Source organism: Mercenaria mercenaria, chromosome 17 (assembly GCF_021730395.1).
Source record: "Mercenaria mercenaria strain notata chromosome 17, MADL_Memer_1, whole genome shotgun sequence".
NCBI classification, from domain to species: domain Eukaryota; kingdom Metazoa; phylum Mollusca; class Bivalvia; order Venerida; family Veneridae; genus Mercenaria; species Mercenaria mercenaria.
This window is the reverse complement of record NC_069377.1, coordinates 12295621-12323579: the sequence shown is the minus strand read 5'-3', so window position 1 is coordinate 12323579 and position 27959 is coordinate 12295621. Positions and strand designations below refer to the sequence as shown.

At 35.4% G+C, this 27959-nt stretch overlaps 1 protein-coding gene across 1 annotated transcript in view; it reads right to left on the bottom strand.

Moving 5' to 3' along the window:
• The window catches only part of LOC123535954 (uncharacterized), a 42380-nt gene extending 17390 nt beyond the window's left edge, over positions 1 to 24990 (bottom strand). The window contains exons 1-18 of the mRNA XM_053529050.1: positions 24944 to 24990; positions 20523 to 20697; positions 19794 to 19907; positions 18750 to 18811; positions 17298 to 17481; positions 15831 to 15961; positions 15397 to 15429; positions 13983 to 14070; positions 12909 to 12994; positions 11710 to 11784; positions 10631 to 10722; positions 8202 to 9500; positions 6974 to 7084; positions 5942 to 5986; positions 5085 to 5224; positions 4203 to 4399; positions 3244 to 3346; positions 761 to 2108 (exon numbers count right to left, since the gene is read on the bottom strand). Coding sequence (XP_053385025.1) covers positions 761 to 2108; positions 3244 to 3346; positions 4203 to 4399; positions 5085 to 5224; positions 5942 to 5986; positions 6974 to 7084; positions 8202 to 9500; positions 10631 to 10722; positions 11710 to 11784; positions 12909 to 12994; positions 13983 to 14070; positions 15397 to 15429; positions 15831 to 15961; positions 17298 to 17481; positions 18750 to 18811; positions 19794 to 19907; positions 20523 to 20624 — 4210 coding nt within the window. The 5' untranslated portion in view covers positions 20625 to 20697; positions 24944 to 24990. The remainder of the gene's footprint in view (positions 1 to 760; positions 2109 to 3243; positions 3347 to 4202; positions 4400 to 5084; positions 5225 to 5941; positions 5987 to 6973; positions 7085 to 8201; positions 9501 to 10630; positions 10723 to 11709; positions 11785 to 12908; positions 12995 to 13982; positions 14071 to 15396; positions 15430 to 15830; positions 15962 to 17297; positions 17482 to 18749; positions 18812 to 19793; positions 19908 to 20522; positions 20698 to 24943) is intronic.
• Between the last annotated feature and the right edge of the window lie 2969 nt (positions 24991 to 27959).

The following is a 27959-nucleotide window of genomic DNA, read 5'->3' as shown; positions in this document are numbered from 1 at the left end:
ACATAAAACATATGTAGTCGCAAACAAGCTTAACATACTATCCTAACTAATATTTCAACTCCGCAGTGAAACATTGGTAACTCTAGTATAGAAGGCTTTTAGCCCTTGGGCTCAATGGAGGAATTCATCTGATCCCCAGTCCTTTTTTTATATTTTGTTTGAATGAACCCCTTGATAAATGAAACATGTTGCTCATTTCTTTATGACCTCTAGAGATTGCTGTTTTACTGTAGATTGATGTATTCTCAAGAAGTGTTTTAACAGGCCAATATAAATCTAAACTAATTGCACCGGCATCTATATTAATCAAGTGAATGCTATGTAATACTTCTACAAAGTACTGTAAAAGCACATATTTCCGCTGGGTCAAAATTTCGCAAATTTGAAATTTTGAGTATGTTCGCAAGGTTTAATATTCGCAAAGTTGTTAAAATATTATCACATTCAAATTTGAATTATACTAATGGTGAATATTTACAAGAGGATTAATTTTCGTGAGATGTAGGGCCTTGCGAATATAGCGAGAATTAAACCCTCGCGAAAATGTCAGGTTTTACATTACAAGTTACAAAATTCACACTTTTTGCCTAGTTTTGTCTTTCATTCTAGTACTAACTGTTAACACAAACTTGCTATTATCAACTTTTTTTAAAGTCCAAATACATTACAGAATATGGAATCAATCTGAAGCATTATGATACCAATCGGAAAAAAGAATTCTGGAGAAAATCAATTTTTTATAAAACAATTATATTATTACCTTCCATACAAGTCACTAAGGCACTCCATACATTATAACAGCATTTTCCTTTCAATGTCTCCTCTCTAACTCTAAATACAGTTAGATAGGGAAAATAGCACCTCACGAAAAATGCCATCGCTTTATCCTGTATTTCATCATCATTAGCTAAACCAGTTATACCGTTTTCCTTTTGTTTGGCAGCTTCATTAAAATCAGTCCCGAAATGTTTGTCAGTTCCATTAGCACTGTTAGTTTCACAACTCTGCTCATTAGGTAATTGCAATTTTTCTGCATTTGATTTGCCACCTGTTAGTGCAGTCCTACTATCTATAGCCAGATTTTCTATTTCAACTTCTTCATCACCAAGACTATTATGCTTAACTTCTGGCAAATTTGATGCCTCAGTTCCAATTTCACTTTCATCAAGATCCTCTTTAAGTTTGTTTTTATCCGAATGTTCTTCATCGTCACAAGGAAAGCTTTTATCACAATCTCTCCCATTATCAGTGGCACATTTCTTTTCACTGGAAGTGGCAGTTTCCAAATTTTCAGTGTAGTCTTTATCAGCTTTTATAACAACATCAGTATCACTAACATCAGTAACAACCTTTTCAGCATCAGGTAAATCATGATTATTTTCTGGAAAGTTCTTTTCACAGAATCTAAATTCAATAAATTTTAAAATGTCACCATGGCAACCAATATCAAAACAAGCTTGAGTAAGTTCACAAACATCTTGGAAGAGATCTGAAGAAATACAAAGAGGGTCTGTTAGGTAACAAAAATCCCTGTCACTGAGTATTTTAATCACAGATTCAGAATTTCTTACAATTCTATGTTTATCAGTCTGACACTTATTCCCTACCAAGTCACAGTCTACATTAACCTGACTGGTCTCATCTGATTCTTTGGGATCATTTTTTTCGACTGCTTCACAATTTTGAGTTTTCAAAACCATATCACAGTCAATAACATGAGAAGCAGTCTCATTCACTTTTAAAGACTCTGACAACTCATTATTTTCACTTTTGTCATTCTCTATATCACAGTATTTCTTCAAATGAAACTCTTGAAAAGTTTTGTTTAAGACTGAGACCCAGTCCGATAATACTGTGTAGACTGTGTCTGGATTTGTTAAAATTTCAATATCCAGCATTTTTTCTTTGGTTTTCAAAGTAATTTTTTCAAGCTCTGCACAGTCAACTATGGCTTTATCTAAACCATCAACAACATCAACATCTTCGGTTTGTAGAGAAATCTGTTTATTTGTTTCTTTTAAGTGCTGTCCAAAGTTTGGATATGTCATCAGAACATCTGGAATTTCATGAAACTGACCTTCTCCTGAATGCAGATAAACTTCAGATCCCTGTTGATGTAGAAGAGAGTACTAGAACTGTATTAGCATGAACATAATTTATTGTATTCTATTCTTTACCAGACATTCTAACACAACCTATTTGTTTTCCTATTAAACAAAAAAGACTGAAAACTGTACGTGTGTTATTATGCAATGTCACAATTATTACCTCAAAGCGTCAAACATCATATCAGCGCACTAGAAAAGAATACCAAATAAGACATGCAAATATTTGGTGGAAGTCATCAAGGATGTACATAATAATCCTTGATTTTGTGTAAGAATTGAAAAAAATATATCTCAAACAGTGATTTTCTCTTGGATAAAATCATTGTTGTTCAGATGCATAGTATTAATTCCTTGGCATCTGAACTCTTTACAATGATATTCAACGACAAATCACTGTTCGGGATGTATTATTTTTAAAGTAAATACTGAATTCAACAATACATAGAATTAATAGGAGAAAAAATCCTCAGTAAAGGGTAATTTTCTTCAAACAAGAAATGGACTACATTTTTCAGAATAATACAAGACAACAAAACAATTTTAATTTTCAGCCACATTTTTGCCATATTAGGGTATCTGAGTGTTTTATGCTTAATATAGCCAGACACCAGTCTACTTGTGTAAATAAACATTCTGTAATAAATAAACAAGAGGACAATGATGATCCTACATGATCACCTTCATTTGAGCCGCACCATGAGAAAACCAACATAGTGCAGTCCGGTCAGGATCCATGCTGTCCGCTAACGGTTTCTTTAATTGCAATAGGTCTTGAAAGTGAACAGCACGGATCCTGACCAGACTGTACGGATGCGCAGGCTGGTCTGGATCAATGCTGGTCGCAAATGCACTATGTTGGTTTTCTCATGGCGTGGCTCATTTTACAGCTAAAACACTGATGTTAAAGATTCATCTGAGCAACATTTTTATCAACTGAAAGGGGTCTGCAGATTCTGAGGTGCTTAGGCGAGCTAAAAATATACATGTGAATGCACCTGTTCAAAGACAGATAAAAAACAAGCCATGTCAATTTAAATGATCATAAAGTAATCACTGATAAGGTCAATTTCAATTTTATAAATCTATGTTTGACTTAATTCAGAAACATTTGGAAATTATAAACAGTTTCAGGTACCTGTGACAAATTTTCTGCAAACTCTTTAGCTTTAGTTAGTAGATTTTTCTCTTTGATATTTCTTATCAGATTCTTGGTGCTGGACGTGACCTTTGTCTGCATTCTGAAAAAGACGCATAATGTTGACAGATAATAATTTTGTTTTTGTCAAATCTTTTAGTTCATATACAATCATAACAGTTTAAATGTGTTTGTAATAATGACAAGACATGACATGATGTTCATTTGTAACATATTTGAATGTTAACAGAAATAAGGGTCAAATATGTAGATTTATACAACTTCTGATTTTTGAAGCAGAAATCGAGATGGAGTCTATATGTACCAAGAACTGATTCGACCATGCTACTAATTACAAGAAAGGGTTAGTTTTGAGAACTGCAGCTCATTTCGTACTTCAAGCTCACTGTGTTTACAATGAATTATTTGATTACATTGTATATGCAAGGCATTTTAATTTAAATACTAGGCTTTCTATGCATCATCAAAAATGTACATTGTGTTTTCACCAAAATTCTACTATTAACAGTGATAAATGATTTTTTTTAAATCACTTCTCATGTTATTTTACAATGACCTTCTTTTGTTGGGTTACACTGACACAGTTATAGGTCATAGGCCAAATTCCAGTTTTTCATGGCGGAGGAAGACCCCAGGTGCCCCTTTGGGCATTATTTCATCAAGGATGGGCACCTGGGTAGAACACACGACCTTCCATAAGCCAGCTTGATGGCTTCTTCACATAAAGAATTCAGTGCCCAAAGTGATATTTCTCAATGACAGACATAAATTTTACACCAAAGTTGTAGAAATAAAGATATTGAAAATATTCAAGCTCAAATGTATAGTTGTAATATATCCACACTAAAAAAGCTTAAGTTTCTTGCATATATGTTGTTGATCTCTTAACTAATGCTAGAATAGTGTAATGAAAAATATACTTTCACAAAGACACCTACTTGTTTTTAAGCTGTAGTAAGGCTGTTTTAGGAGCAGACGGCGACTGTTTATTCTTCTCCCAGGAACGAGATAGAGTAGCCTCCCCTGGAGAAAACTCTCCATTCTGGAGGTAATCTGCACTCTTGCTGAACTCTTCACTCTGGCCAAAATCTCCACTCACAGACAAAGGTGAACCAATACTTATAGATTCAGCACACTGAATATAAGACAAGAAGGCATAGTTAATGTTGTTTTTTTCTTCTTACAGAATGAAATATTCCAAGATGGAAAAATATCAAATAATTCAATGACAAAAGGGTAAGCATCATCCTTCCAGCATGAAACAATCACAAACTTTTTACACTTGTGGAATTACTGAAACTGGTAGAATGTTCTCATTAGTGGTTCAACTTGATAAAGTACAAATTGGGAATTTAACAAAAGTAACTGCACACTGTGAGTCACTGAGTCAATAACATATTTACTAAAATAAAAAGAGAATCAATTGTTCTCAACGGAATCAGAGTGGTCACCAGTCTTTAGTTGAGGCAACTGGAATTTAAAGATAAGCGAGTACCAATTTCAGACTGTATCTGCAAGTGGTCTTAAATGTGGTGCAAAAACTGTCTGCATATGGGCTGGACAGGTAGTTCATTACACAAATATGAAGGTATAACCACAAGCGTTTGAAGCTCTATCAACAGATATATATGCATTATCATATCCCATCCACCTAATATACTCTTCAAGAGATCCTGCATACGATATTACAGGTATATATATTTAGTTGATAAAGCTTCAAACACCTGTGGTATTTCATACCACCAGCTTTGAAATCACATGAGAACTGCCATATAGACCCAGGTCAAGGTCAAGATCTAGACACCTGGAAATACACTTACCTTATTCGTATTAATGCCGTCAGGCATGTCCTTTGCAGATCCTGTGTTTCCTTCCTCGATCACGGAATCGTTTGAGTATACAGAAATAGAATCTTCCTCTTTAACACTGTGAACAGATCCCTGCGGTGACACAGCCCTTTCTGTACATAGATAACAATATATGTAAATTATAACACAAATTTCATGGTTTCTGTACATATCAGGACATAACATTTTTAAAATACCCACTTTGACCACTAGCAATATTTTATATGTCTCATTGTGCCTTATCCACCAAGTGTGATTCATTTATTATAATAGATAAATCACAAACATAACAAAAGCACATTCAGGGAATTTATATCCCCCACCAAATAAGTTGTTTTGTGAATGAGAGGACTATATTTGAAAGATATTTAATTTCCAAATACATAAAAATTATGTACAAATGGATTGTGCGACAGTTTGTTGGTTCCTATCTTCTACAAAATCAAGAGTGGAAACTCTATTTTTTACTTGGTCAAGGGGAATAATAGAGTATGTTAGTGAAGGCAATGTACTAATTAATCATTATGTGAGGTTTGGTGATTCTAGCTGAAATACTTTTTGAATTACAAGCATTTTCTTCTCTCTTTTTTTGCAAACAAAACAAGGGGAAAAATTCTGCTTATAATGGGTCAAGGAGATTATACTACATGTGAACATGTACTAATAACTATGTGAGGTTTGGTAACTCTAGTTACTTTTCATGTTTACTTTTGAAATTTCTTATGTCAATCCTATGTACCCCTTTGTACAATGTCCCAGTAAAACTGAGTTTGGTTTACTTAAACTAGAAGTTATAAAGCCTGAATGATGGTCGTTTTGTTTCTTTTTACCTCTGTTATCTGGGGTTCCAAGGCTCTGTGATCTTGTCATCCGCACTGTAAATAAACAAACAGAACAATTTACACAGCTGGAGGCCCTGCATAGCTAGTCTGTTGATGACTTCAAATTCTTGCCAAAGCATCATTTTGTTTAAGCCTTATTCTAGCCAAGTTAAAGTGAGACAGCCACTAAACTGGCTTGCAAAAAGTCTGTAGTTATACAGATGTATTTTTCTGGTTCTGGAAAATCTCGTATAAAACTGTTTTGTGCGAACACATTTTATATTCCTTATATATATATATTAATTATTCATGTTTTATATGATTAAATTCAGTCATAAACCCTACAAAAATACAATTTATTAAAGAAATGCAGAATGTATTCCGGGTATGGCAAGTGTATTCTAGTGTATTTTGGTTTTTAGGTGGATTCCAGTTATACGTGTGACCATGAGAAAATTGCTTAGAACTGTGACTGGTTTCTACTCAAAACAAAGTCCTCATATGGCAGCAAAATACACATTCTATATGCAGATTTCTTTCTTTCATTTAGTTTCTTTCATTCATAGAAAAACAAGAGCACTAAGTGTGACCTTGACCTTGATGCAAGCTGTCCAAAACATGTACTCTGCACAGAGTCTCGATGTGGTGAACATTTGTGCTAAGTTTCTTTAAAATCCTTCAAGAAGTTCAAGACTTACAGAGCAGACACGAAACAAAGTCAAATGACCTTTGACCCTTAAGTGTGACCTTGACCTTGAAGTGAGCCATCCAAAACATGCGCTCTGCATGTCATCTTGATGTGGTGAACATTTCTGTCAAGTTTCTTCGAAATCCTTCAAGAGGTTCAACAGTTAAAAAGTGGACATGCTAAAAATTGCTAACGGTCGGACTGACAGACGGACGGACACCAGCGTCACAACATAATACGTTCTTTTCGGCGTATAAAAATCAAGTGTGAAGTCATATTCATTTTAAATAATACACCGTAATGATGACCTTAGACACAACAATACTATCGGGGAATTACATCTAAGGACAAACCTTCAGCCTTAGTATCCCTGGTTTCAAAAGCAGTGGATTTTCGGCGGTTCTTTTTCTTGCTAGATTTTCTCTTCATAGGAATAGCAATCTTGTCTGAGACTTCATCAAACTCTGTAAATACAGTACATAAACTACATCTTGCAAAAATTAATCCTGGCATAATTATCCACCATTAGTATAATTCAAATTCTAGTATGATTCCATTTTTACAATTTCGCGAACATTAAACCTCACAAACATACTCAAAATTTCAAATTCGCGAAATTTTGACCCAGCGAAAATATGTGCTTTTACAGTACCCCATCTTAAAAGTTCAGGCATGGTCCCCATTAGTCTGTATCCAGATTGGAGATAATTCTGAGGCTATAAAATTTCTTTATAATTATTCCCCTTTTCTTCTTAAAGCATAATTATTATGGAGCTAAAACAGATTTTGCTAAGACAGTGAAAGTAAATAAATAGAAGTTAAGAAAAATGCTTTTAAAAAAATTAAAGAAGATGATCTAGTTGGTACTCAGAGTAGGTCGCTGTATGGACACTTTAATATACAAGATTTACGCAGCTTCCACACTTTTAACCCTAACACTACTAAATTTCTATAGTGAACTTGTCCATCTTTCAATTTGGACAGTACCATTAACTGTTAAAAGGGGTGCTTACCAAAAATATACTGACTGAATGGCGAACAGTGCAGATCATGATCAGACTGCATGGATGTGCAGGCTGATCATGATCTACACTGGTCGCAAAGGCAGATTCAATCACGTCCAGCATGATAAGGGTTAATATTAGCTCACAAGATCAAGTAAAAGGGATGATCAGTATTTGCTAACTTCTAAAACAGAATATTTTGAAGATATAAAAAGCTCCTATCCTCCATTTCAGTTGTTTAGAATGATGTATAATATGAATGATGTAGTATTAAACCTTATTATGCTGCACACCATTGACTCTGCCTTTGCGACCAGTGCAGATCATGATCAGCCTGCACATCCATGCAGTCTGATCAAGATCTGCACTGTTTGCTATTCAATCAGTTTCTTTTTGGTAAGCAACCCTTTTAACAGTTAATGGTACTGTCCAAATTGAAAGATGGACAAGTTCATTATAGAAATTTAGCAGGGTAAGGGTTAAATTTAAGGAGAAATCAATGAACCTTTGTAATGGAAAATGTGGATCAAACTGTAGAAATTCTTAATCTACTTACAGCCAGACATTAATCACTCACCATTAGGAAATGGTTGATCTAAGTAAACCTCAGCACTGTCAACACTTGACAAACTTGTTAGAGACAATCTTCTAGCTCCCTGGCCTACAACTGGCAAGAATCCAACATCATCTTCAACTTCCATGTGTAAATCATCGTCAGCATCATTTGTTGCCAAGGCAACAGGACTTACTGTCCCTTTCACATCTGATACATGTAGATTTGAAGTATTATACCCATGGTCAGTGCAAAGATCAGATTTCGCAGTCCCATTATCATTCTCTGGTACAAGTTCAGCTAAGTTTTCTTTTATATCTAATGACTGCTTTATACCATTCACTGTATTAGTGTCAACAAATTTCTCATTGAAATCTTCTTTTCTACCATTTAAACTGTCCTTCAACTTGGCTTCTCCATTTTCAGTTTTGGCTTGTTCTTCATACTCTTTTCCAAGTTCTACATTACCTGTTAGTCCATTTCCTTCTTTTTCCATATGTTCTTCAAAGCTGTCTCCATTTATTTCTGTTCTTTTATCACTTTCAACACTTTCATCAATAATTTCTTGTTCTCCTTCTAACTTCCCATCAATGTCATCAACCGAGATATTTTCAACATCTTCAACAGCTGTATTATTATATTCAACAGCTTCTACTTTGTTTACATCCTCAGCAATCTCATTTCCAAATTTAGACTGCTTCTGGACATTACTTGTGCAACTAATGTCAGGTCTCACTGTCTTGTCCTCTAAACTTGGTCTATCTGAACTGATATCATCTTTACTTATTACATCTTTATGGTTTTTGTTTAAATTCTGGTTAATATCACTTTCTATTTCAGGATTTTTAGGATCTACATCACATGTAACCATTTCAATTTCATTTTTCTCAATTATTGCACTGCTGTTCCCAGTTATTGCACTGTTTGATCCACCACTAAGCACACCTCCAACACTTGTTCCACTTATTGCGCTACCTGATCTACTTCGTCCCGAGCCCGAGGTCTCATTTTCAGACTCATCGGAAATCTTGTTCTCAACATTTACTATCACTTCGTGAATTTGATCAGCTAATACTCCCATATTCCCAGACACAAGCTTATCATATATACTGTTTAACTCATTCAGGCCTATTTTTTTCCGAACATGTTTGAGGAGAAAAACGTTCCTATGGTTGATGCACAAAAGTGCCGCAGATTCTATATCATTTGACCTAATAAACAGGGGAATTACGGTAGTAACAGATTGGAAAGATATGCTCTGTAACTTCATTGATTCAAAGAAAATATAGATCTCTTTGTCGAGGCAACATATGTCCTGTATTCCTGAAAACATACAATTATGTAAGCAACATGAAATAATGAACATGGTACATAAATAGTTCTTTGTATTGCATGTATAAAATCTAGTCTCAAGAGTGATTAAGAAAATACTGTATATGTTTTCAATAACCCCTAAGTCAAGGAACTACAACCTACAACACTGATTTTCTTTCTCAGCAAAGTTTTGCCAGTTCAGGCGAAAGTCTATGTTATAAAAAGAGGACAATGAGAAAGAAATGACAAGAAAAATATACTGCTTATTAAACTGAAATTGTATTGATCAATCATTACATTCATTCTTTCACAAATATTCTAATATGCCTGTTTCTGTAAAAATACGCTTACGCTAAAATGACGTCACGTTTATGTGTGATGACGTCAATGTTTTTGTTGCAACAAAGAAAGAGCGCTACTATATTTTATCTACTGTTTCAGAGAAAGGGCATATTAGAATCAAAATAATGTATAGCAAAATCATGTTATACCTAAATTAATACACTTAAAATCGGTAATACATTGCCAGAATAATTCACAAGAGCTACACCCTTATGAAATTATTCCGCGGAAGAACAACCTCTTTCCGTGTATTAATAACGTTAAAACACGGTTTTTCTATACATTATTTCTTAAATAATCCATATTATAAATGAAATATGGACAAAATCCCAAAGTTCAATTTGACCAAGGCAGACGGAATCCCTCTTTTCATTCCTCTTAATTCAATGTATATCCAAATATTCATTTCACTGAATGTTAAAACTGAAAATTTACTTCTAAAAATTGTTATCTTTTAATTTCTGTTTAATTGTTTACATTTAAAAGCCTTCACTTAACAGGGTTCTCACTAGGACTTTCAAAGTAGGAGTCCTGGACTCCCTTCCTAGAAAAAGAGTCCCAGTATGAAGTATTAAGTTAACAAAATCAGAATGGGATTTTTGTCCACTTGGTCAAACCAAGCAGAAGGGTTTTTGTCTGGGGCGAATTTTTTTCTCCTACACTCATAGTCTCATACTAATACCCTAAGTTGAATTAAAACTGATTATGTGTGCAGTATAAAACTATTACAAATTGTCCATTGACTTTTCTGACAAGGTCAAACAATTTCATTCTATCAAAAAGAAAAAAAAACATACCTGAAAACTGATTAGTCCATAGAATAACCTTGACATTTATGGGGTCAAGGACAAACACACTTGAAGCAGTCCAGGTTAACAAGAAGTTGTTCCTGAAATAAAAAGAAATCCTGAAACAGTGATAAAATGTTCATCTCAGCCAAAGAAAATGTTTTAAATAATTTGTAATGTTACTTCATATGCAATTTTAAAATAAACAATTACTTAAATCAGAATTATAACTGAAATATTATTTGCAAAAAAAAGAGTGGAATGACAGTTACGGTAATGGACCATGATAAGATCACAGGCACTTGAAGATCTCTCAATAAATATATGCATTACCATATCCCACCCACCTAATATACTTCAAGAGATCGAACCTGCACATAATATTTCGTTGATAGAGCTTCAAGCACCCATGGTAAGATTATCTCATCAGTAAGGCAAGTAAATGCAAGTAGTGGACCATGGCATGGTTCTCACATGGATCATTACTGCTAAATATAACTTTGAAAACTGGCCCGCAGATTCAGATGAAAGATTTTCAAAGTTTTCCAAAGAGTCATGAAGGGAAGACTAGACCTGTCCCCAGCAGCTTCTTTTTTGACAAGATGATTTTAACAAATTCAATTATATGGCCACCCTTGGAACATTTCTGTGAAAATATTACAAAGTCAACCTACCTGAAGGTTATTTCTATTTTTAGCACTGGTAACCATGTTTTTGTGACAAAGCTGAACTATCGTGGTAGAGGGTCACCGAAGAAATATCTTTTTTATTGTTTCAAAAAGGGACTACATGTGTATTAGGAGATGTTTGAAGATTCTTTTTATTTTTAGCTCTAGAGGCTACTAGGTGCAACCAAGCTGAAGTATCAGAATATCTTTGGAAGAGGACCTAATAAGGAACATTCAGGCTAATTTCTTGTCACTGCACACCAAATGGTTTCATAGAAGATATTGTTCAAAGGAAGTGTGGATGAAAGATGGGAGAAAGGATCGTGTATGATCACAAAATTCAATAGCTTGTGGTCACCCTAAGCACTTTGTGCTGCAGTAAAGTGCTCCAGTGAACTAAAATAAACGTGAAAGGTTTACCTGAGTATGATCAATTTTGGAAATCCAACTGACTGTGCTTTGCATGTGCTATTTTCTGATGATGACCTGTATTTTCTGAAAGTGCACTAAGTTATATAAGTTTCAGATGTGCATAATTAAATATAAAATAAAGATTTTCTTGTCTTTTTACAGCATATTGATTTCAGAATAGCATTTGCTTGATACATTTTACAAACATATCAACATTGTATAGGCACAGCAAAACAAATTTGCACTGACTGTTACAAAACTACTTTCAATGACTTTTGCCTACATTTTATTTTCAAAACCACATCTTACTTTCCTGACTGTATAGACAGCAAGCCGTTCTGCTCATCACAATAGATACAAACCAAAAACCACCAGATCAAATGTCCAAATCTACAGCTTGCATTAGGTCTCTAATTTTTGTTTCCATGAAGTATATGAAATGCAAAACTGTTTGACAAATCCATATGTCAGCCTTTTGTTTGATCACGAGTCCCAATTGATCACTAAATACACACTGAAATGTTTACTGTAAAATCATTTGAGCCGCGCCATGGGAAAACCAACATAGTGGCTTTGCGACCAGCATGGATCCAGACCAGCCAGCGCATCCGCGCAGCCTGGTCAGGATCCATGCTGTTCGCTTTCAAAGACTATTGTAATTAGAGAAACCATTAGCGAACAGCATGGATCCTGACCAGACTGCGCGGATGCGCAGGCTGGTCTGGATCCATGCTGGTCGCAAAGCCACTATGTTGGTTTTCCCATGGCACGGCTCATTTCATTTTGTGGGCATGCAATTTCATGGTTTTGTCAAAACGTTTTGTGGGGATATGAATTCGTGGATTTAAACTTTTGAACATAAAATGAATGGGAATTTTACTTGTCCATTAGGATTAAATTTTGCGGATTGACTCAACCACAAAAATTAGTCCCCACGAATATTAATGATTTTACAGTACTTATCATTTCACATTTCACAAGTGGAAAAAGGTACTAAAACAATATTAAAACTGGTCTCAGGGACCAGTCTCAAAATGCAGCCTCATCATTGGTCAGTTTTCAAACTGGAACAACCAATCAATAGCTTAAGTTTGAGACATTTTTTGTTGTAGTATTTGCAGGCTGGTCTTTGTCTGCACTGGTCACAAAGGCAGAATCACTTGACGCCAGCAGGCTAAAGGTGAATTGTGAGAGAAAGTTTCACTTACTGATCCAGACTAACAACATGACTGGGTGGTACAGCCAACAGTTGCTTAAACTGATGTGTGTTTAAAACATTTCCCTCAAAGTCAACCTGAAATATAGATATTATAAAGTATAATACTATTGTTAGAACACAATTTTTAGCTAAATTTTATTGAAGTGTCAATCTCATTTTGATTTCCAGGTTAGAAAGCACAGGTTATTTCCCTTAACGGATAATTAAGAAATAATATATATCATTTAGTGATTTGTTGCTGAATAAATCATTGTTTGGAGTTCAGATGCGAAGGAGTTATATCACGAGGGCGCAGCCCGAGTGATATAATAATACGCATCTGAACGACAATGATTTTATTCAAGAGCAAATCACTAAATGAGATATATTATTTCGATTCTAACACATTACCAAGGACTTAAAAGTACATCCTTGACGGCATTCATTAAATATTTGCCCGTTTTCAATTGGTTTCTTTTCCTGCGCGCCACTATGCCGTTTACCACTATGACATAATAATTGTGACATCAGAGCAGTGAATTGTTGTATGATAATTCACTGTTTTCAGCCTTCTTTGTTTAATAGGAAAATGAATCGGATCATATTAGAATAGCCATTTTACTACAGTACAGTAACTAAAAGTTGAAGCATCTGAACTATGCCATCAGTTATTTTTGAAGGCTGAAAATTTGCTAATATTTTCTCCGCACGTATTCAATACTTACCTAAATATAACTTTTTCCCCCCCAAAAAAGCATTTCATCCAAAATATGTTTAACCTTGAGCCTGCTCTGGCGACAAGTGATTCTGCCTTTGCGACCAGTGCAGACAAAAATCAGCCTGCACATCCCTGCAGTCTGATCATGGTCTACACTGTTCACTATTCAGTCAGTAAATTTTCAGTGAATACCCCTTCAAATGATAAATGGTACTGCCCAAATAGAATGACGAACCAGTCCATTTTAGAAATTTAGCAGGGTAAAGGTTAAATCCTACACTCACAGCTAATGCTTGATATTCTAAGATATTCCAGATAATCCACTATAATATTTCAACTTTTACATTTTCTCTTTTACTGACATACCTCCCATATCCTGGATCCTGGCCTAGCACTGTAGATCATAGGTGCAGATGAACCTTGAGTCAGAAAACAGGCACCAAAGTTGCCATCTCTGTTCAAAAAGAAGAAGTATAAATTAGTGTATATTCTAACACGACCAGCAAATAACCTACATACATGTAGAACAAAGTCTATCTCGGGTTATTCTGCAATAAACCACTCGCGTGCAATGACGTCAACCGATCCAGGTGCGTAGCGCGGTCGTAAAAAGTAGTTACCATTTTTTCTAACACTGTTGATACTAGTATGTCGTGTTAGAATCGAAATAATAAGTTCCCAAGTGTGATTTATCGTAGAATAACCCGAGTTTTTCGTTCTTATGCAAAACAATATATCACTCAGGCCTATGGCTTTCGTGATATATTCTTACACATAAGAACTCAAAACTCGTGTTATTCTACGATAAACCACGTCTGGGAACTTATTATTTCTTAATTTAATCAACTTATATATAAACAAGTCACATTTCTTCAATGTCTTCACTGAAGTGTATCATGTTGGTAAATTAAACTTGACTCTAGATTCCAAGTTTTGCACTTAACTTGAAGACCAGTCCAAGAACTAAAACATTTGATTGGTTGGTTTCAGAGCAAAATTTTGAAAATGACCAAATTTAAATGAATGGCAAATTTAAATTTTAAGACTGATTTTAAAACTCTTCTTCTACAACTCCAACAATAGGTTGACATATAAACAAGAAAATGGATCAATGAGTTTATGGTAGAATTTCTCGAAATGAATTGTACATTGGTGCAAGATGCTTCCTTTCTCAAATATTTCACCATTTTCTGTCCAGACTGCTAGGCACCCACTGCTGTAAGAATTACTTTCAATCCTTTTCAGTATGTGCACACTCAGGTTTTTAAGGATTTCTAAACAGGCTATAACAGTTAAAGGAGCTGTTTACCATTTACATATACAATATAAACGCTTGGGACATAAATGTCTTTCAGCCAATCCCATTCTATCTCTCTCACTGTCAACTCAGCCATTTTTTTTGAATTTCACCACTTGTAAAATTACATTCTTCGCCACTTATAAAATTACATTCTTACAAATCAGTTGAAACTGTATCAAGGCCAGGAAATATGATGCCATTAAAGGCCAGGAAATATGATGCCATTAACCCTTAGCCTGCTAAATTTCTAAAATGGACTGGTCCATCATTCAATTTGGACAGTACCAATTATTATTCAAAGGGATGTTAACTGAAAATTTACTGACTGAATAGCGAACAGTGCAGACCATGATCAGCCTGCACATCCGTGCAGGCTGATCTTGGTCTGCACTGGTCGCAAAGGCAGAATCACTTGCTGCCAGCAGGCTTAAGGTTAACGCATTATCTGCAACCTATACAGGGGAAAATTTGAAACTTTACCTTAGTTTCTTTCCAATCTGTGAGTAATTTTGTCTGAAAGATAACAGAATTACCGACTTGCATTATTTTTAACACAATTATTCCAAGAATTTTACACCAAAAATTACAGAAATTCATGATAATTACTTTTAAAGTTCGAATATTTCGCAATTAATTTACTGATACTATATATTTTCACTTCTTATCCAAGATGCTATTTGAGACTAGAGCAGGGCTTTTTTCCCCTATAAATCTACCTCCGGTAAAAGGAGGTAATCCCAATTCAAAAAATGTTTTTTTCCCAAAGTTGAATTTAAAATTCCCAAATGATTACCGGTATGTGCTTTTACAGTATTTTTTTGATTTTGTGGTTGAATTAATCCAAAAAATTTAATATCAATGATATTAATGCTCTTAGCAAGGTTGATACTTGTCCATGTTGAGAAAGAACTTACTTGTTGGTATCACATAGGTAACATCTGGTTACTGTTGACACCAGTATCTTATCTTCGGCTTTATCTAGCTGTACAATAGCTGAATCAAGTTTCATTATCACTTCCAACGGTATACTGAACAGGTTTTTTGCCTGCCAAAAATACATAGAGTTTAATAAGTCTACACACCTAATCAGCAACAAGGGATTTTCAAATTTTAAAGCATATAATTGAGCTGTGCCATGAGAAAACCAACATAGTGGCTTTGCGACCAGCATGGATCCAGACCAGACTGCGCATCCACGCAGTCTGGTCAGGATCCATGCTGTTCATTAACAGTATCTCTAATTCCAATAGGCTTTGAAAGCGAACAGCATGGATCCTGACCAGACTACGCGGATGCGCAGGCTGGTCTGCATCCATGCTGGTCGCAAAGCTACTATGTTGGTTTTCTCATGGCACGGCTCATATTATAACCAAGCCACACAATAACTTGTCAGCAAATTCATCAAGCAGAGAATTTATCTGGCTATATGAATATAAAAACACTATGGATGACCCTTTGACCACCTCACAAGAGCAGATCCAGTGGTAACACTAACTATGAAATTTAGGCTCTTGAATTTGAATCCTTACTAATCCAACTAAAAACTAAAGATGCTTTTGAGAAAAGCACATGTCTCCCACAACTGCCCCATTGAAAAATGTCTAGTTTCTCTCGATGGCTTTGATGAGTGGACCCCATTGAAAAATGTCTAGTTTCTCTCGATGGCTTTGATGAATTGACCCAATCAGTAATTCAACGGCCATAATTCAAAAGTGCCTGGGCGAGGTCTTATGGTCAAACACATTTTGTTCAAGTTTGGTGAAGATCGGATGAGAAATGTTCGACTTAGAGTGCGGACAAGCTTTGTGACAGACAGACAGACACACAGACTGGAGTAAATCAATATGTCTCCCACACCACTGTGTGGTGGGAGACATAATTACTAACATTTGGATAAGAGAATCCTGTATGGGTGCTTTACATGTGAGAACCTTCTGGAATTGCAGAACCTGATGAATCTTGCGCTATCTTTCAACAAAAAAATACTAACATAAGAAGACTGGCACATATGGGTAACTAAAAATAAGCTTAAATACATGTGCAAGTTGACCATCTAATGAATATAAATATTGTGGTCTGATACAATACAGTATAATTTCATTAGAAGGTCAATAGAAGATCTAACCTTACATGTAAAGATAAATGACTCAAGCAGAAAGAATGTGTAATGAATGATATTAAACACTATTTGCACTTTTTATAACAATTACATTCAAGTCTTCAAGGGAATCATAGATGTACAACATAATTTCACTTTAAGCAACGTTTATGTATTACCAAGGCTTGTTCTACTGACCATTCATTTCTTAAGAGTTAATGATCCAACAGTCTAGCCATTTCACAGAGTTTTTGCTACAACACTACAATAAACTAAAACCGACCTTGTTTGAGTATACTGGCATCATGGAAACTTTTCCGAGGTCATCTCCTATATAGAGTTTTGCACTGGTTTGATCCCAAAGAAGATTTGTAACCAAGCAACCAGAAAGGTCAGAGGTCGAACGTAATGTCTCTGCTTTTGACCTGGACTCCAATTTAAGGTCTAACACATATACATTATTTGAGCTGAAAAATACAGACACCAAAACTTATGCCCTGGAGTTTAATATATGAGAAATTACACACAGTAACTGAATGAGCTGTCACAGGGTTTCTAAGAGATATAGTGCAAAGTGATTGAAATCTGAAATAATTCTAATGAAACCAGCTTGAATTTTGTATATCTGCTTAAAACAAGAGCTGTCTCCATAGGATGACACATGCCCCCGATTGCACTTTGAATGAATAGTTATGGCCGATGTTAGAGTTTAGGACCTTTGACCTACGGAGCTGGGTCTTGCGCGCGACACGTCGTCTTACTGTGCCACACATTCATGCATAGTTATTTTAAAATCCATGCATGAATGACAAAGATATGGACCGGACACGCCCATCAATGCACTATCTTTTAACATCTAAGTGTGACCTTGACCTTTGAGCTTCGGACCTGGGTCTTGCGCATGACACGTCGTCTTACTGTGGTACACATTCATGCCAAGTTATTTGAAAATCCATCCATGGATGACAAAGATATGGACCGGACACGCCCATCAATGCACTATCCTTTAACGTCTAAGTGTGACCTTGACCTTCGAGCTGCGGACCTGGGTCTTGCGTGTGACACGTCATCTTACTGTGGTACACATTCATGCCAAGTTATTTGAAAATCCATCCATCGATGACAAAGATATGGACCGGACACGAAAATTGCGGACAGACTGACAGACCGACAGACGGTTCAAAAACTATATGCCTCCCTTCGGGGGCATAAAAATGCATTTGAACTTTTTTAATAATCATTAGATCATGTTTTCAGTATCTGACATCTTTAGATATTTTCATGGTCAGTATATGCTTGTAAGCGATACCATAAATGAAGCTCCTAGTAAGTGAAAAAGTCATGCTATGAACATTTGTTATGTTTGTTTTTGTTAGGTTTAACGTCGCACCAACACAATTATAGGCTACATGGCGACTTCCCAGCCTTGATTGTGGAGGAAGACCCCAGGTGCCCCTCTTCATTATTTCATCACAAGCTGGCACCTGGGTAGAACTACTGACTTTGTAAGCCAGCTGGATGGCTTCCTCACATGAAGAATTCAATGCCCCGAGTAAGGCTCGAACCAACATCAGTGAGGGGCAAGTGATTTGAAGTCAGCGACCTTAACCACTTGGCCACGGAGGCCCCTGAAGGTTTGTTATGGTTGGTTACACCCTTGTAACACATACAAAGGAAAAGGAACTTTACAGGACTTTATAGTTTGCTCATGTAGCAAAAATAATACAATTCTTACCTAACAAAAGCAACATATTTTTCATGTGGACTTATCTTCACTAATGATACACTATTTGTTTCCTGTAAAATATAAAATAATTAAAATTCCAAGTATGCAATTGATATTTTGGAAGTTACCTGCAGCATAAACAAGTTCAAGTAATTATCGCTACTAAGACATAAGGAAGTTGTTTGTTTCTGACCGACCCAAAATTTTTGGCCCGGCCCTAAATGTTTGTATGTTCTTGAGAATTTAAAAAAAAAATTTAACAAAAAGTTACAAAACTGCACTTTTTATGCTTTAAACATGTTCACAGATGTTAGAAATCAACTTACTGATGCTCTAAAGGCATAACCAACTTATTTGTATTCATTTTTTGACACTCAGGTGAGCTAAAAACACCCTTACTGATAAAATTATATCAAACTAGAGATGCTTTTGAGAAAAGCGCATGTCTCCCACAACTGCCCCATTGAAAAATGTCTAGTTTCTCTCGATGGCTTTGATGAGTGGACCCCATTGAAAAATGTCTAGTTTCTCTCGATGGCTTTGATGAGGCTTTGATGAGTGGACCCCATTGAAAAATGTCTAGTTTCTCTCGATGGCTTTGATGAGTGGACCCCATTGAAAAATGTCTAGTTTCTCTCGATGGCTTTGATGAGTGGACCCCATTGAAAAATGTCTAGTTTCTCTCGATGGCTTTGATGAGTGGACCCCATTGAAAAATGTCTAGTTTCTCTCGATGGCTTTGATGAATGGACCCAATCAGTAATTCAAGGGCCATAATTCAAAAGCATCTGAGCGGATTTGGCTAGTTATTGAACTTGGCCGAGTTCTTATGGTCAAACACATTTTGTTCAAGTTTGGTGAAGATCGGATGAGAAATGTTCGACTTTGTGACAGACAGACAGACACACACACACACAGACTGGAGTAAATCAATATGTCTCCCACACCACTGTGTGGTGGGAGACATAATTAAGCCAAATTTATATTCAAAATATGAGGAATACTATAGGCCACACATTTTATTCAAGATAATGAAGTTTTTATGAACCTTACCTTGTCAGCAAAAGCAATTTGCAGAAGTTTCTGGTCTGTTCTGGAGAAAATGTAGATGCCTCCTGTGTTAGAACCAAATGCAACAAGCTTGTTCGACACAGACACACAATTATACTAAAATTTTAAAAAGGAAAATATATTCAATTGCAAGAGATAATTATGTTCACATGAAAACTTTGAATTTTACCATCCCATGTTAAAATTTTCAGAATAGTTTTCAAAGATATCAATTTCATCTTTCTAAAAACAAATAAATTTGTCTAATTGCTGCTTTCATTTTTCCTTATTCTTTTCAGAAAGTAGTAAAGTCATGGAACAATTTACAGCAGACTTTTCTTCTGGTTTAAGGGTACTGCTATTCATACATGCTCTCAGTTTTTATTAAAAGAAAAGAGTAGCTACTCAATTTTTTTGTTAGGATTCAAAGAAAACACTATTTTTGTGTAAGTTTGAATGAAAAATATCCCAAGGGTGGTCTTTACAGACAAGTTTGACTTATCAAATGTTTTAAATTATTTAAAAGGAGTGCTTAACAAAATGATACTGACTGAATAGCAAACAGTGCAGGTCCATGCAGTCTGATCATAATCTACACTGGTCACAAAGATGGAATCATTCATTTATTTATCATTATATGTTCACTGAATACATTATTTATGTTTCAAGAATATAATCTGCTAGATATAGGGTATGTCCCTTTAAGCTGGAAATATTGGCAAAAATTTAAACCTTCAGCCTGGTTGATCTCCTCAGTGGAGACTGAAGTTCATCTGTACACTGGCCTTCGACAAGAAGATAATCCGAGTCTCTCTCAAACCATTCACTCTCCATCTTGTAGTAATGTTACTAGAACTCTGTATTTCACATCTTTTAACTGGTGGTCCAGGGGGGATTCAAATAATGACTGAAATTCCAAAACACAGTTTTAGACACACAAAGTAGTTCAGTAGTAACATTGTCTAACTATGAAACAAGAGTTTGAGCCCCCACTCCTCCAACTAAAAATTACTAATATTCAGATAAGAGTCTCATGTATGGGTACTTTACATCAATATCTGGCATGCTAAAGAACCAGGGAAGCTTCTGGAAACTGAGAATCTTCTGTAACTTGCACAATATTTCAACTTCAATTTTTAACAGTCTTTTTGAGGAATCGCCCTGGCGACTACAAATAGGCTTAAATACAAACACAATTTATGTACTTGAACAAAAATTCATACTAATAAGATTAGTCTCAAATTTTCAGCAATATTCAATACTGAAGGTTTTGATTACAAATAATCAGGATAAGGTTATAACTAAATGAGCAAATTTGGAAGTAGTTTTAAATCAATCAGCTCAGGATATAATGGGAAAATAATTATCGTGATGGAAAAGCTTAAACCATTCAGGAATTATAGTACTGTTATCACAGTGGATCTGTGACCCTTTAGCATTAATATACACTTACTGAATAGCGTGCCTGTCAATATTCAAATCTACGGCCCGAGGTCCAAAGGTCAATAGTTTCAAATACTGACTGGGAAAGTTCAGAAACCAAACTTATTAAGTGTTTTTACATGACATCAGAAATAAATCTTCATTTGTTTTTCTTCAAGTTTTTTATAGACCAGCAAAATTTAGTGTTGCATTAAAGAGAACTTTGGACCTGCGAGTCATGTAATACATACTTAGGAGTACTTCATTTTCCAGATTTGTGTAATTCAGAACTCAGAAGCTTGTGACAGCTCTGTGGGGAAAATAATTACTGTTATCTTGTAACATGGTAGGATCATGACACTAGGAAGGTTGTGACCACTTGCAGTTAAATTTAATTTTGCTCAGAACAACTGTATACTTGTTCTTAATCTTAGGAAGAAAAATGTAACTGATCCTAAGTATGGGAAAAAAAACAAACATCTTGCGGATTCAATGGGTCATGAAGCCATAGCATAGATCAGTGACTGCAATCATAATAACTTTCTGGTAATTTTGTAACTTTAATTGTATAATATGTAGTGTAATTATAGCACTGTTAACACTTACACTTAGCCCCAAGTTGAAATACCAGTTGTAAATGGGTATAGAGGCATAAATGAAGGAAAATTTCAATGTGACATCAAAAGAGGCTGAAAAAATTTATATTAGAGCAGGTGCGTGTATTATCGACAGTCTGCAGTTATCGACAGTTCTGTTGATCTTAATCAGTCAGGGGTGTAACTGTTTCAAGTTATCGCAGTTTATAACCCATCTGAGTCATTGCTTAAACTTTCATAACTTGTTTCAGTTATCATAAAATATTACAAAGCCCTCCTGTGCCAATTCCTCATTATGAATGAGACTAATGCAATTATTTCCTGAATCCTTGACCTTTTATCTTTCCAGCTATGCAGTAAAATTTTATATGCAAGGCTGATAAAGTTTTACGCAAACGTTTTAAAGCTATAAAACTCTTAATATCTTATTATGCTTATCAGGTCATGCTCAGACTAAAAGAGAATCTGAATAACCACAGTTTGCTACTAATTTCACTTTAAAGGTCACTTTGTGAGAACAGCAAAAAGACTTTTTTTGAATAACTTACCTGAGTTGACTATATTTTATAACTAATACAGGTTATAAAATGCTTGAAAAAGTAACTGAAATAGGTTACATAACTTATAACAGTTACACCCCTGACTGTTAGATTTTTAAGTAAAAAATAACGTCATGGAAACCCAATAATATCACAATGTACCAGAAAAATATTCTATGTGTTCGTTTCTTCGTTTTTGAAAGCTGTGTGCCATATTTTTGACTGACCAGAGATAATTTTGTCAGGCACAGTTTGTTGTTGTTTCTAACAAGAGAAGTGCTTACGTCACGCGGTAAGAGTACCGGTGTCCTAAATCTTTCTTCTAGAAATTTTCGCTGTAGTTTTGGCGGGTTATTTATGTTAATTTGACCTTATGACGTATATCTGTAGGGTGCATACCACTAAATATTACATGCACCTATTGTGGGTGTCAAATTGGGGGGTGTCGATAACTATCTCCGAATTTCAGTGATGTCTACAGTTATCGACATGGTCCGTAATGATATTTAAAAATGTTACAAAATAAATATTTGAGTCGTCAAACCTCTTTTCTTATTTAAATTGAGTATAGCTAAATGGTTGATATATATCATTTAGATGTTTACAAACCATTTTTTCCCTGAATTTGAATGTTATCTCAACATAACAAGAGGTTGAAATATTCTCCCTCAAAAATGAGTGCTGCCATCAATATACTGAGGGATGGCTTTGCAGTGTTTGCTTCGGCCAAGTTGTATGCTGTGCCCTGCACAACTTTACAAGCAAAATGGCAGGCCGGGTACCAGAAGAGCCGAAACAGCTTGGACTACCATCATTCTTGACTCCCGTGGAGGAAAATCTGCTGTTACAAGTTTTCAAGGAAATGAAAACATTATAATTGGTAATTTTCCAATCCAAGACATGTGACGTGATTCACTCATGGAAAAATACTGTTTAGACTCTACACTGATATTAGTTCTGTTTAATACTCTCGGCGATCCGATAACATTTATTTCAGTGTCATTAATTGAATCAATTAAATAGTTAGTGGCCAATTAATTTGCATGTGTTGTCGTCGTAACCATGTGATTTGAAGGAGAGGCTAGCTAGCGTGATGTCTGCACATCTTTTCTATTAAGTAAACAGTTTTACGTGAATAAGTTGAACTTTTCTATATTTATTTATAAAATACTGCATAAAATTTCTAGAAAATCAAATGTCATATATAGCTGTCGATAACTATATCCAGATGTCGATAACTATGTCAAAAAGGGAGGTCGATTTTCTGGTCGTCATAACTAGGACATATCACAGTAACCAGGAAATACCTTTCGAAAGGGCCAATCAGAAACTGCTTTACATAATAGGATAGATATTACAACAAGGAAACAAAGAACGTAATTTGTGTATTTATATTTAGATTAAACTGTCAATAACTGTGTCACTTGCTCTATTATGCATAATTAAATAGTGCTTATGTTATTTATGTTATTTAATTTCAATGATAAATGTATATTATCAGAACATTTATAGATAATTGACAAACATTCACTGGAAATGAAGAATAGGCTCCTGTGTGCATAAAAACAGTTCTTATATACACGCCTATTTCACTTTCACTGTGTTGGTTAGCCTAATGGTTTAAATACCTGACAGCTTAAGGTGCATATAGAATGTAAAATTTGGATTAATATGGATAAATATGAACATTTACCAAATGAATTTAGAGTGTAATTTAGTTATGTTGTTCGAATTTTTACTGGTACTGATGATAAACCCGGACAGATGATAAAGTCGACCACCTTGGAAATTTTTGATTGCAATCGGTTATTTATAAAACTGAATACACCATCTAATAGTTTACTGGTGTAAATAAAAACAAAATTGGTAAATATTCTGTACAAATAAATGACTTACATTTATCTGTATAAAAAATAGTTAGCCAAAATTACTGGGGAAGAGGGTGTTTTTTGCGCATGCTCACTGTCGCCACATGAAGGCCTGACATTGGGTCACTTTTCATTACTTGATCAGGAATGACTGTTGCAGCTTTTTGGGGAAAGTTTCAATATAATACTACAAAGAAAATTTTGTAAATGACAAAGTGTTCGAATTTATCATCAGTCAACCTAGTCCAAATAATTGTACTCGAGAGTTGAATATCATTATATTATTTTGACTTGTCGATATTCGCCTTTAGGTAGACAACGTAAAATATCAAAATGTAAAATCGGTCTGCCCGAGGTCTCATTATTTAGACTACAGTCAACCTGCTTACAGTCCCCATTTTACTAACCCCTTTCAGGGCCTCACTTCGTGTGAGTTTGCTAACTAAATATAAATTTGAATTATGTAAAGTTTTCAGCAAATGTTAAGCTTAATTTTGATACCAACCATTGATTACAAATTGCAGAAATAAAAAAGTTACAGGTAAAAAACCTCATTTTCTGTTCGGGTTTATCATCAGTACCAGTGCTGACTTTTCAAACCAGAAAAAAAGTATAAATTGTTATCGCTAGCTCAAATGACATAATAAAACGTAAGTAAACAATTTAAAAAAATCGTGTTTTTGTCTGTAAAATATTTAAATTAAATTAAGTTTTCCTTTCATTTTTACCTGGCTATGTACATGTGTCTACCATTTTTAGATCATGTGATCCGTAGATCTTTATCAGCAGACGCTTTTCGTCTTTTTCGTTAAATTAACTTAATTTTGCTATTATAAATATCATTCTTTCCGTTTTTTATTAAAGACGCGCCACAAAATTAGACCTACTGTATTCTTTTGTATTTCTATGATGGTAATTATACATTTGCATGAAAAAAATGAGATATACAAGTATTATGTTACAAATTGACAGTGATATATATTAGGGCAAGACAATGTTATAAAATGTTTTAACAATTTATTGAAATGAAATAATGTAGCAATCTACATCTACATCTACATGTTACTTCCAACAATCATAAGCGATTATGACTGGAAGGCGCTTGTCTGGGCAGTGTTAAAAAATGAGAAAACTCATTAGGTGCAAAGAATAAAAATTACTACAGGTGCTAAGTTAAAAACATAGTGAAGGAAGTTACTGCAGGTGTACAGTAGCCAGCCGCTCAGCAAATATGTTGAGGCTGGGGCTGGACTGTACATATTGAGGAAGGCCATTCCATAGTCTAATTGTACGGGGGAAGAAGGAGTTCATATGGTATTGAGTACGGGACTGTGGAATTAGGTAGTTAAGGTTTCTGGTCGGAGTTACTGTTAGATGGTTATGGTCGACGCATACATGATTCGTTCGGATTTTGTAAAAATAGATGAGAGAAGATTGTATGCGCCGTTGTTCTAAAGTTTGCTAGTTTAGGGTGTTAATCATCTGGGTTACACTGCTTGTATAATTATAATCGTCAAAGATAAACCGTGCAGCTGATCTTTGCACTTTTTCGACTTTGTATGAGAGGGACTTTTGCCAGGGGTGCCAGATGGATGAGCAATACTCGAGTTGTGGTCGGACATAGGTGTTATAGGCTTTCTCTTTGACCTTTTTGTTTGTTGTCTGAACATTTCTTTTGATGAATTTAAGAGAGTTGTTTGCTTTAGAGAAAATAGTATTAATATGTTCAGACCAGTTTAAGTCTTAATTAGTGTAACACCTAAGTATTTAGCGGTATCGGTAGATTTCAGTTCCTTGTCATGCAGGGTGTAAGGAAACATGACAGGGTTTCGTTTGCGAGTAATTCTCAGCACCTCACACTTGTCTGGATTAAATTCCATTGACCAGTCCCGTTCCCACTTTTCAAGGGCGTACAAATTTTTTTGTAGTGTTTGGGCATCAGATGAGGACTTGACTGTAAGGTATACTATGGTATCATCTGCAAACAGTCTTGCCTTACTTCTAATAGAATCTGGTAGGTCATTAATGTAAGCCAAGAAGAGACAGGGCCCTAGGCCAGACCCCTGAGGGACACCGGACAGGACAGGCAGGGTGTCAGAAGTGCAGCCGTCTACAACTACTCTTTGGGATCGGCCTTTCAAAAATGACTTTATCCACTGTGATGCCAGAGGGTGGACACCCAGTTCATTAAGTTTAAATATCAGTTTATTGTGGTCAACCTTGTCGAATGCTTTGCTAAAATCCATTACTATTACATCTGTTTGTTGACCTTGCTCAAGGTTGTCGTAAACTTCTTGTGTAAAGCTGATCAGTTGTGATTCACAGCTATGCTTAGATCTGAAGCCATGCTGGTACTGGCTTAGGAGGTCATTAGTGTCAAAATGTGTCATGATGTTGGAGACTAGAATGTGTTCCAATAATTTGGAAGCTATGCAGGTGAGAGATATTGTCCTGTAGTTACTGGCCTTGGATTTCGGGCCTTTCTTATACACAGGGGCGACAATTGCACTTCTCCAATCTGGCGGGACACAGCCAGTTTCCAGGGATGACCTGAATATAATTGTAAGCACGGTGGGGAAACCACGTGACTAACTTGGGTAACGTGCACGCAAAAGTGCTAAAAATAGGCCCGCTTCAGGTATGTTTTTTCACTATAACTTTTTTGATCCGCAATTGTTTTAAACGAGATTACGTGCATAAACCCCGCAATAAAAAGCTCTTTCATCGGATATATGTAACTTGATGAAACTCTCTCCCGTTTTTACGTAATCCTTGCCCAACCGATTCGAAAGATGCAAAATATTTTGGTAACGAACACGTCTGTTCACAAGTTACGCACCTAGCACAGATTCTGCAGAGAATTTCCGCTGGAATTTAATTTTAAAATAAAGCTTGTCATTGTCCAAAGTCCTGTACCAAATATTTAACATGACTATTCAGGAATATTAAAGATATCGTAAGACAAAGGGTGCGGTAACGTACACGTTGCGGTTTTTCAGGAGGTGACGTACACGTCATTTTTCCCCAGAGGGTAACGTACACGTCAAAGACTATTTATCATGCATGTAGACCATCTTTGTCTTTAAATGACTGAATTGTTAACATTTTGACATTGTTAAAAAAGATGCAAATGCTGGGAATAGGCTGTTTTTCTTTCGGTATGTTAGTATATACAGAAATGCTACAGTGAAAATGTGTAGCGTCGGTCCTCATCCTAGCTTGGAAATAATTACACGTTTACAGCTCTTGTATATCTATACATAAATAGGTAAGATGATAAAATTTTGAAATTATTTTGCTCTAAATCCATCATATGCGCAACTGACCATGTATCTTTGAGTGAAAAAGTTGACAGTTGTTTACGGGTGATGGAAGCCTAGTACTTGTTCTTTCCAGTAACGATAGTTAGTTTAGTTGTCCGCACCATATGATTCTGACTTTTGAAAGAGACAAACAAAGAAAAGTATTAAATACGCATATAGGTATAATTGTTGCACCGAGAGTAACAGCAGTAAAACTATTATCTATTTATAGCACGGAGAATGAATATATTTGCCAGGAGTGCGAAATGTCTTTTCGGAGAAAAAAGTAATTTAAAGGCGCACGAGAAGAGACATAGTGGAGCGTAAACCTACCACTGTTGTGGGAAAAACTTTTTTTGGACGACCCATTTTCTAAAAATAACAACAGAAAAAAACTTGTTACTTTTCTTTTTGACATGTTTATATTTTGTATATCGTTGAT